This window comes from Leuciscus leuciscus, assembly GCF_965113295.1.
Source record: "Leuciscus leuciscus genome assembly, chromosome: 6".
NCBI classification, from domain to species: Eukaryota; Metazoa; Chordata; class Actinopteri; order Cypriniformes; family Leuciscidae; genus Leuciscus; species Leuciscus leuciscus.
Window position 1 is genome coordinate 34,382,753 of NC_138730.1, and position 11,960 is coordinate 34,394,712.

The 11,960-nt window shown below is 36.7% G+C and overlaps 1 protein-coding gene across 1 annotated transcript; it reads right to left on the minus strand.

Annotated features, from left to right (window-relative positions):
• Positions 1–969: 969 nt before the first annotated feature.
• slc7a8b (solute carrier family 7 member 8b) lies at positions 970–10,835 on the minus strand. Its single transcript, XM_082173581.1, has 11 exons — positions 10,556–10,835; positions 6,861–7,065; positions 6,636–6,787; positions 5,320–5,445; positions 3,953–4,106; positions 2,910–3,033; positions 2,660–2,763; positions 2,459–2,555; positions 1,884–2,034; positions 1,544–1,720; positions 970–1,429 (listed from the first exon to the last, which is right to left on the minus strand). Exons 1-11 carry the CDS (start codon positions 10,674–10,676, stop codon positions 1,338–1,340), a joined length of 1,503 nt encoding a protein of 500 aa, XP_082029707.1. The 5' UTR covers positions 10,677–10,835; the 3' UTR covers positions 970–1,337.
• Positions 10,836–11,960: the final 1,125 nt, after the last annotated feature.

Below are 11,960 nucleotides of genomic sequence, written 5' to 3' on the forward strand. Positions count from 1 at the left end.
TTGCTAGATACATGGCTGACATTCATTTATCCAGTATTTATTCAGGAGCTGAACTCTGTTCTTAGACAACACTGTGCATTGAAGGATTGGGGGTGTACTCGGTGTAGATACCACTTGTTTTACAAAGAATGGACATGACTATAGTGAAATAAAGTCACACTAAAAACAATGGGATCTGTATAATAGCAGCACATTGTATAAAGTATTTTAACTGTGTCACACAAATTCTAACCATCACATTTTGATGTTAACTTTGAACTTTCCTTTAGTTTTTATTGAATGTATTTCTTTTAACTTAATATATTTTAACCTTGAGAAAGGCCCTACACTGTTAAAAAGTTGCTGCCTTAAATATTTAAATACAATCAACTTGGATGTTTAAGTAATTTCAACTTAAATGTACAATAAACAGACTTTAAAAATAGCTGAATCTTGTATAACTTACAGTTGAAAATTACTTAACTTATTTTGATGAGTTAAAGCAATGTAAAAATGTTAGTGTTAAAAATGATGCAGTGTAGTGCTGTAATAGGCCAGTTTAAAGTAAAGTTTAATTTCTCCAGTCAACAAATGGTGCTGGTTTACCTTACCTTCACTATTCTGCAAAGGCCAACAGTCTAACAGAAATCTGGACGTGTTTTGTTGTCCTTGTCCACCATGAAAGCAGGTTGTAGGATGTGGGTTATATGACACAGCATGCTATTCTTCCCATTTACTCCTAAATTACAGACATTTTCTATGCTGGCAAGATTCCATGCTGGTAAATACACATTTATTATACAGATCTTTCTTTCGATCTTTCTTTCTTTCTTTCTTTCTTTCTTTCTTTCTTTCTTTCTTTCTTTCTTTCTTTCTTTCTTTCTTTCTTTCTTTCTTTCTTTCTTTCTTTCTTTCTTTCTTTCTTTCTATTCAATGAGTCTTAAACAATTGCACACAACAAATGGCAAAAAAAACACACAAAATCACCACCACAATTATTCAACCATTTTAAAATAGAGAATACAATTTAGGGGATACAAACACCAGAGACTGATAAAGAGAACATCACCTAATATGCTCAATATAAAAATACAAAATTCTCTGTAACAGTAGCAACTGCAATATTTATATTGCATCTAATAATCTTGCCAATGGGTGGCAGTATTGCACTAAGGATGTTTTTTAAGGCCAGTCTTACAAATGAAAAGAAATACTTTTTTAATTATTAAATTAGTCTCCACATTTGTGTGGATGTTTGTTTTGCATTTTCAAAATCTACCACACTCATATTGCTTAAGTTTAGCTGTTGAAAGAATATACATCAATGAACCTGTACATTTACTTCATGTAATGTAATCCTATTCAGCTTCCTCTTTGTCTTCATTTCCATCTCTGTCCTCAGCGGGATAAACCACCATGCACAGCTTCTGCCCCAAGTGTGTCAGTTTAGCTATAGACAGACAACGGCAGATATCTTTAGTAGCTTCTGTAGGCCTCATTTCAAATCTGTTTAGTCTAATGCAAATGTAAGTAACTGACATTTGTAAATCATCTTAAGACATACCAATAAAAGAACTGAAGCTCTTGGGCGTGTTTTCCCAATATACGCCAAATAGATACACAGGAACACCTGACAACATGATGGCTAGGCCAATGCCGCACGCCACAGGCTCCGAGTACAGAGAAAAGATCAGCAGGAATGCCCAGAAAATCAGGAAAATTACTGGCCACACCAAGCTCACCTGTGGAGTGAAACCTGTTGATTACAGTAAAGGACTACAAATGCACAGTACAAAAAAATCTATACTTAATTATACATAATTATTGTTCACAGGCTAATGCTGGGCTCTGACAGCTCACTAACAGTCAAAACTACAAAATAAAGTCAATAAGAATCAGTCTTTCCTTGATTGGCCGATGTATATCTGGTTCTTTGATGCGAAGCACAATCTGCCCGGCAACAGTGAGCCCATAAAACAGGTAGTTGATAAAACCAACATAGTTGATGAGGGTATATATGTCGCTGGTGCACAACATCAGCAGTGTTGATATACACTATAAAATAAATCAGAACTTGATTTAAATACAAGAAGCAAGCACCAACCAGCACATTGCATATCATCTATATATAGGCTATATATATATATATTTTTTTTTTTTTTTTACATAACTTAAAGGTGCTGTATGTAAGAATTACATGGTGGTCGAAATAGGAGCTACAGTCCAAATTCAAAATATCTGAGACCGTTGTTTCCCCCGCCCCCTCCTGCCGCCACCTCAGACTCAATGCTCACGCGGGATGCCGGTTTGAGGACAACGCAACAGGAGCGAGCGCAATTGACTACGAAAACCGAGGAGACTTACATGTGAACTTAGTATGTTTCCTAAATATCTGCAAACATATTTGGTATTTTTATGCTGTAGTAGAGTAAAAAAAAGTTACATACAGCACCTTTAAGGAAAGAAATACAGAGCTCACAGTGAAAAGCAAAGCTGGGATGGGTGTACAGCGGTTAACATGAATCATTGCCAACAGACGGGGAAGATGACCCTCCCTCGCACCGGTAAAGAACAACCTGTGGAAGACCAACTGTCAATCAACCTGATAATGATAATGCTGAGAATGCAAAATGTAATGCAAACTGAAGGAGCAAATGAGAAATAACACGTTAAGACTGACCTAGATGACGTGAAAAGGGATCCATTGACCCCTCCGAAGGTGGACAGAGCCACAGAGATGGGCATGATCCATGACATCATCCCAATCAGATTTTCACCAAATGTCTGATGGAGATTAAAAGAGAAAAAAAGAAGGCACTGGGGTCAAAGAGAAAGTTGAAAACCGATCAAGTTTATACAGGTGAGCAGACATTCAGCAATAATGTCAGATAAGTTTAATATTTTCAAATGAAGGAGCTCAAAATTCTCACCACAGCAACAGCATTGGACGCCAACAGTTCCTGAGGGCTCATAGCTGTAACATACGCAATATTCACAGATACATAGACAAAAGTGACCAGAGGGATTGAGATGAAGATTGCGCGAGGCAAGTTCCTGCAAATACAGAATTAAAACATGGGTTGAATCTCGATTGTAATTTCTTTGGACAAAGCTGTATCTGTCCCAAGCGGCAATTCTTCTGTATTTAAAATGCTAAAATTTAGATTATGTATTACACCCCAATAGTTAATGATCTTAATAACTTCTGCATGTTTAAAAATTAATAGCATTCTCAGTTAAGTGTTCACTTTGTCCCATATTTCTCATAAAATGACAAATTACAGACAACAAACATGATAAAATCGCATGGCCCAAATAACTTTTATCTTGAAAGAATTTGATGAGAAATATTCAAGTAGAAATCTCTGATGTTTTAGTATTGGTTTCTTGATAAACCTGTTTGAGTTTGAGACTACAGTTTGAGATACTGTTGAAATCTCTGCAACTGAAGAGGAGATACATGAATTTACTTGATACATGAGACTCTTTCTCAGCAGAAAAATGTGAGAGGCAGATTAGTTGCCAAAAGTCTGCATTTACTTTCCATTCATTTTCAATGATGTGTAGGAGACAAATTGAGACATTATAAGATCCTATTTCTTCCTTCCTATGGCTTCTCACCACACTGATTTGGTGTCATTTACATTATTAATGTCAATAGAATCACCAGATGAAACAATTACGTATGTTGTTAAAGTGTACATTATACATGACAGTTTGAATATTATATTCATATTAATTCTACAGTTGTAGAAAATTACATCTCTGCGCTTCTGCGAATAATATTGACTGTTTAATGCGTTAAAATAATTAAGTAACCCACACCAAGTTTTGATTAGTTTTGACTTATTTTGCATGAAAATTATGTAATAAAACAAGCTCTCTAAGACGTTTCCCCTTTGCGGTTTATTACTTTGTGATATTATTTTGTGACTAGCTGACTGTACATCATCCCTGGGAAATGACAATGTACCTGTAGGGGTCGATGAGCTCTTCTGTTACATAGTTAAGAAAGTTCCATCCTGAATAAGCGAAGGAGCCCTGGAGGAAAGCGAGTGCAATGCGGCCCATGTCATAGGGCTGGAAAGGGTGAAACGCATGTTCTGGCTCCAACCAATAATAATGACCTGGAGACACAAAACAGAAAAGCATTTTATGTGCTGTGCCTGAATTAACAGAGAGTATCCAAATGAATGGAGAAAGTTGAATTACTGCATGATGAGTTTTATTTACTGCAGAAAAGCGTATTATGCACTGTACAGTACACTTTCCATTATCAAAATCAATGGTTCTTTCTTTGAGGATTTTTTTAAGAAGACATTTAGAGCTCCTTTTTAGTCCTTGGGATATCAAGCACATGAAAGCAGCAGACTACAAACGGTCCAGCATGAGAGTCGACTTCATATGTGAGCTTGTCTGTGCTTAATGGATTTGTGCTCTTTTGTTTATAGTGCTAAAATGGGTCAAATATGAAAAGTATGCCTATGTAATACTTTTAGCTTAATGCCTGCCCTCTTATATTCAAGCCCTTTATGTTCACATCTAATACTTCACATGTGTTAAACAAGCCTTTATTGTTTCCTTGCCCTGATACATAATTTAGACTGGTTTGTTTTGTGCTAATATGTTTATGGCAGTGGTAACAACAATAAAAAAATTATATTGCGAGGCCTTTAGTGAACACAGGGCACTTACAGAGAACACATAAAGGTGACATTAAACATGTATAATGTTACAAAAGAGATTTCTATTTCAAATAAATGCTGTTCTTTTGAACTTCATATTCATCAAATAATAATTAAAAAAATGCATCACGACTCCCATAAAAATATTAAACAGCACAACTGTTTTCAGCACTGATAATAATAAATGAGTCTTGAGCACCAAATCAGCATATTAGAATGATTTCTGAAGGATCATGTAACACTGATGACTGATGATAACATATTAAAAAACATATTTTTTTTACTGCATTTAATGAACAAATAAATGCAGCCTTGCAGCAAAAGAGACTAAAAAATAAATAAAAAATAAAAGATCAAAGACTACCATCCTGGGGACAGTTTAGGAATACCTAAACAAACACACACACACACACACACACACACACACACACACACACACACACACACACACACACACAGTTTTCTTGTTTGTACAAAATAGAACTGTATTTGGAAAACAGTAACGGAATGAAATAAAATAAAACTGGAATGGATTATATGCTAAATATAAGGAGGTAACCAGACAATTTTTTTTTAAATATGGAAAACAATATGAGTAAAATATGTTTATCTGAGTGATGTTAATGAATGGATTTTATAGCACCATGGACTGTACCCTTGCCGATCTGCACGATACCCATAATGATGATGAGGCAGAGGGCGAGGAGCTTGCCCGTGGTGAACACATCCTGTACACGCGTCGCCAAGCGGACACTGAAGCAGTTAATCCAAGTTAACAGCACTACAAGGAAAAGAACAAATTACAAACATCCAAATTCAATTTGATGACAGTAACCATGCAAATTTACACTAAAAAGAGGAATGAAGTCAGTCAGTCAGTATATATATATATATATATATATATATATATATATATATATATATATATATATATATATATATATATATATATATATATATATAGAGAGAGAGAGAGAGAGAGAGAGAGAGAGAGAGAGAGAGAGAGAGAGAGAGAGAGAGAGAGAGAGAGAGAGAGAGAGAGAGACTAACTTAAAATTCAGAATTGTCACTCGCTTTTTTTAGGCTATGTGATAAAAAATTTCAATAATTTCCATAACTTGATAGATGAGGAGATTTAAGGCCAGGGCTTCTGTTTTCCTTCCATCAGAGTCCATAGTTTCAACTCTAACCACATTTGTTAAACACACATCAAGGAGTGTGTCTCAATCAGCTCCCTAGCTTCCCTAGGCCGTGAATCAGTATATCGTGTTCACAAATTCAGGCACTGGTAAGGACAGCAAGGACCCTGGCTCACTACACATTGGGACACTTATGACTCTATTTCCGGCGAAATGACAACGTCCTCATTGTACAACTTCACTATACTGGTATTTATGAAAAACAGCAGTACTGATATCTTTCTGACATGTTTTAATATTATTTAAAGTTAAACACTTTGCTTGTTACATATACGTGCAACATTTCAGCCATAAATAAACGATAAATGTTAGCTATTTTGTTCATTACCTGCCTAGCGATGTATTTATGCTGATATATAATTAAATAATGGTTTGTATTTGGAAAATCATCTATCGCGTGTCATTATGTGTAGTGAGTTGGCTCACATGATTTATGTTTCACGCTTCAGAACTTTCGTTATGAGAACATACTCTGTAAAAAATTATTGCTATGATTATTTATCACAACTGAAAATTCAACAGTAGTATAACAAATAATGTGTTGTTTCAACTTAAAGTACGTGTACGTGCTTGACTTAACTAAACTTTGAAATTCAAGTTCTCAACCAATTTTAAGTTGTTATAGCTAAGGGAGCCGCACCCAAGTTCTTTAGATGCACTTAATTATAAACAGGTTCAGCAGGGTTGGATCTGCAGAGGCAGCATACTCTTGGATAAAAAGTGTTGTCATGGACAGTCATATTGTAATGTTTATGTTCTAAATGTGACTTACACAGGCAGGCGGCAGCGAGCACACCCAGAGCTCTCTCTGGAGGGAAGCATGAAGGGAAGAGAGGCTGCAATGCGTAATTGGCAAATGTGAGGGCAATCACAGCCTGGTTAGTTGGATAGATCACCAACACTGCAGTCCACAGCCTTAGAAACCTATTCAGAACGACAAGCTCTATAAGACCTAACATCACATAACACCTAAAAAAAAAAAAAGACTTGATCTTACCCAGCTAGACCTCCAAAAATGTCCTTAACATAGGAATAGTCTCCACCTGACTTTGGGATTGTGACGCCCAGTTCAGCATAGCACAGAGCACTGATGCCAGTGATGACGCCCACGAGAATCCACACTATGAGAGCCAGACCCACTGAACTGGCATTTTCCAATACACCCTTTGGACTTACAAAGATCCCAGACCCAATAATGTTACCTGGAAAATAAAAACAAACAAGCAACTGCAATTAACAGAAGGACTTGATTGTTGCTCATTGATGATTGTGTCTAAAATACACAGCCATCAGGTTACAAAATTTGGAAAAGGTATACTGTATGTTCAACTCTCTAATAATGCCCATTGTTTTGGATATCGGACAAATATGGGGTTTTGGATGTCCATATACAACTGATCATATAGTAATGTTTCAAAAAAAAAATGTTTTTTGAAGGATGCATTTAATTGATCAAAAGTGACAGTAAATATATGTAAGAGTAATGGCTAAATTAAGCATTGCCATCAAATTAATAAATTACAGTTTACAATATATTAAAATAGAAATAAATTATTTTAAATAGTAAAATTGTTTCAGATTAATACTGTTGTTATTGTATTTTTGATCAAATAAATGCAGCCTATTGTGAGCATAATGAGACTTTCAACCACATTAAAAATCTTACTGTCTTCAAACTTTTGAACAGTACTGTATATAACCTATAAAACAATGTGTCTCTGTGTTCTGCTCTTCTTTGTGCCTTAGTCTGTGTTCTTCTCTTCTAAGGTTTTCTTCTGTGCTTTGTGACCTTGAGGGCTGGTTTTAACCAGTCTGGTAAAATATTAAGAATGCTCATTGTTAACACCTGTTGAGCAGTGAAAAGTTTCTTTGTTTGGAAACAAAAAGAGATGGAATTCTCTAGAGATTTGGAAAAAAGACGAGGCTAATGAAATAAGCTGTACTGCCACTTACAGAAGCTCTGGACTGCAGGTGATTTTTATTATTATGATTATTATTCTTGAAGCACCTTCCCGAGTCCCTTTCCTCCATTATGGTGTAGAGTAAATGTAATTAGTTATTGTACTTAAGTATCTTTTTGGCTACTTTGTAGTTTGACTGAGCATCAAAGATGTTAGCAACTTTTACTCTCTACATGACTACATTTTTGAATAAGTATATGTACTCTCTACTCCAGTACATTTGTGATGAGTAATGCAATTACTTGTTACATTATGCATGCATGGTACCTAGCTTTTTATGCAGCAGTTTATATCTGCTACAAAAGAAGTGATATCGCCATCAACAGGGTATTGAAGATACTATATCTTGTGCGTTTCGCCCTTACTCACCCAAACATGTCAACAAGGCTACTTTACACGAATGTGAGTGCATTAGCAGGTAGTTGTGAATCGCATGTTTCATACATGAGATGCATGGAGATACATGGCTGCAGCCGGTGAAACCAGCACGTCCAGTGCAACTAGGCTTTGACTATTTCATTTTACTTAATATTGTTTTATTTATCCGTTACATCGAAGTGACCTTTTTGAAGGATATTGGTTTACGTATGCCCTTTTCGAGCATACGAAAAGGGCAACTTGAGATTAACTGAGATTTGAGTGTTTGCAGACGTTTAAGAGGCTGTTGTATTGATTGCAATATTGAGGTGATGGAAAATAAACATGTGATTTCTCTCCTCACAAATCAAATGTTCCCTGTTTTTCACTGGCATGTCACTTATTCAGTAGCCTACGAGTAAAAATCCTTAAAGGGATACTTCACCTCTGGAAAGATGAATGTGTATTTAAAATAGGTCATTTATGTAGAAGAAATGTGAAATTATTTTTGAATTTGGAGCTTTCTAGACTGAGAAAAGCCAGAAAATGTATTTTTGGCTTATGTGGATGAAAGACAACAACTCCCAGAATGCACTTGCTTCGCTGCCCTAGGAGGCCACTCCCAAGCCACGCCTACCGGTTAGAGAGCGCAGTTGAAAACAACAAGGCTAGGCTACTAGTGAGACTCTGACGAGTTTTCACGGGATTTCGAGATCGCCCAAAATGTCCGGGATTCGGCTTTTACGTTCTACAGTCGCCATTCATTATGTTTACTGTGTCGAGCAGGACGAGGCTGAGGGGCGAGGGAGAACGGCGCGAGGCCGGTGGCGGGATTACTGATGAGCAAGACGCACCGGTCTCATATCTCTCACGGAGGAGCGGGAATTTTCTTAGCAATGTTAAAATGCACATCAACCGGTCACTTGTTTAGCGTTCATGTAAACACTACATTCAGATTCACCAATCGGAGTGAATTCAGTTAGATTGAAACAAAAGGTGTGCATGTAAACAATGAATGGCGGACGTTTTGGACGATCTCGACGGCCGGACATGTCTGGGAAAAAGAGGATGGTAACCCCTAATACTCAGCTTTCTCCTACTACTCAGCTTTCTCCACAGAACAAGATCCTGTTAGCTTAGCTTCCAAAGAAAGACGGCTGATACTATGTGTACATTCTGTGAGTGAGATCCCACCCTCTATGGGGGGGTTGAAAACATGCGGGACAGCCCCTCCTACTGGCTGTAGTCTTTAGCCTCTGGCCAAAAAATCCTCCGATGACGCAAAATGACGATTTTTGCGTCATCGTAGGATTTTTTCCAGACAAAAAATACATAAATCTCTCATCTCAGGGGGATATGAGGGTAGAAAGCACGGTAATTCGAAAATACTACAGGTTTTCTACTAATACAAAGCTTAATGCTAAATCCTGAAGTATCCCTTTAAGTATTGTTCAAATCAGATACTCTAAGGCCCGGTTTCACAGACAGAGCTTAGATTAAGCCAGGATTAGGCCTTAGTTCAGTTAGGACATTTAAGTAGCTTTTTTAAACATAAAAAAAAAAAAAAAAAAAAAAAAACTTACTGGTGTGCATCTTGAGACAAAACAGTGGCACTGACATATTTTAAGATATGCCAGTGCAAGTTGCTTTCAGTTAAAAGCCTAGTCTGTGAAACTGGGGGTTAATGTTAATTGTTTGCAAACAAGATAATTTTTTTTAAATTCTTAAAATGATCACACACACTTACCATTGCCAATACCACAGCCCGTTAATGGGCAACACAGCAAGATAGTGACCCGACCAACTGTAACCCAAACACTTTCACAGTTTACATCTCAGATAACATGCATTAACCCAGCATTGAGGTAACTGGCAAAGACATGTTGGTGAGCTTGCATTCAAGTCTAACTCACATGCCATGTAGTGACCTAGTTTAGGTTTAAACCTGCTACCTAACACCATTCTCCTACTGACAAATCTCTTCACCGTTGAAAAATCCTTCTTTTATAAACCTGCTTCAAACCCTGCATCATAAGCTCTGACAAGATGGAGTCAGTGTTCAAAAACTGTATTTTAAATGACATTTAGAATAAATATAATACGTGATCACTATATGTGATCATACAACCTGTATGCTCTTCTTGTGGAACTCGAGGATATTTTGAAAATACCATACAATGAAAACAACATTTGATCCCCTTCACTTCACTCATTGTATGGACAAAAACAGTTAAACCAGTCTTCAAAATATCTTATATGTATTCAGAGGACACAAAATATGCCTACTTATCTTCATGTATTGTTCTACCAGATAAAGTGGAAGGAGAATAAAGAGAGATAAAGCACAGCAGAAAAGACACTTTCTTAGACTTACCCACAATAATACCACAGGCACTGAAGAGTCCGATCTCTTTCTTCAAGGCCACTGCTGGTTCTATGTCTGTGTCCGAGTCCGACACTGATGAAGCCCTGCGTCGGGCGCCACTGCTGCTCATTTTCACACAGACAGCAGCGACTTTGTGCTGTTGGTGTTGAGTCTCTCGGTAACTTTATCCTCCCGCCCCAAACTTAATGTATTAATCTGATAAACCCACCTACAGTGCTCTGGTTTGGTCTAGTTTAGTAGATGAGTTTAACAGAGGAAATATTATGCAACTACAAAGAGATTTTTTTATTATTATTCAGGAGTAGCCCATTGGAATTACAATATCCGTATTCTAATGGCCCAAACAAACAAATGAATCTGGGTCATAATCAGATAAACAAACAGGATTTGAATGTTTGACCTCTTGACCCATAATCACTGATATTAAAGACAATAAAAGATTAAAACCTGTTGGTGAGGACAAAGTTATAAAAATAATATGGACTTTTATTCCCCCCCCCCCCTCCCCTCGTGTCAGATATAGGCTTTCAAATATAGAGATAGGTACGTTTTATTTTTTTATATACTATTTGTAAGGCTTTGATACATTTTGATTTCTATCTGACATCATTTGAGAAAAAAGTGTGTGTAGGGTTGATTGGCATTTGATGTAATAATAATTAGAATTAGTTGATCTGAACATTGATCTGTAAATATACGCAGACACAAAACAGGGCAGCAACCACCAGAAATATTGAGGGCACAATTTGTTCAGCACTATATAGTGCCAGAATTATGTTTGCTAAGGGCCGTGTGACAAAATGAGCTCTCTGGCCAGAGAACACAGCTTCTCAGTCAGCCATGCAAACCAATATCTTTTCCCATAGTTACATTTTAATATATTTGTATAGTGCTTTTCACAACGCATACTCTTCCAAAGCCGATTTACAAGTGAAAATGTCTTACAAACCACCCAGTTAGTTAGCCAAAAGGCATCAGTGGCGGGAAAGAAACTCCCAAAGATGTTCAAGTAGCCGAAGAAACAGCCAAAAATAATTTACGATAACCAGAACGATGCAATGGCTTGTCAAAATAAATTCCAAAGAAATTAGTGTTTCTGAATAGCTGAAAAAAAGGTAAAAATCAAAATGGATTCATAAACTAGATATAGAGAATGTCTCCTGAAGGGTCTTTCAAAGTTGCTCACCAAGAAGTGATGGTCACAATCAATAGTGATTGAACAGCTATTTGTGAATATTCCCTGTGATGCTAGCAAATAGGTTCAGATGTCTTGGCAGAAATCTCCAATCTGTGCCCTAATGAGTAAACAAAACCAGAGCTGATGGTTTCCCTTGTCTATAATTGTTTAGCTAAAATAATTCCCTCTCTTAAATACATTTAAACAGCTACAGTG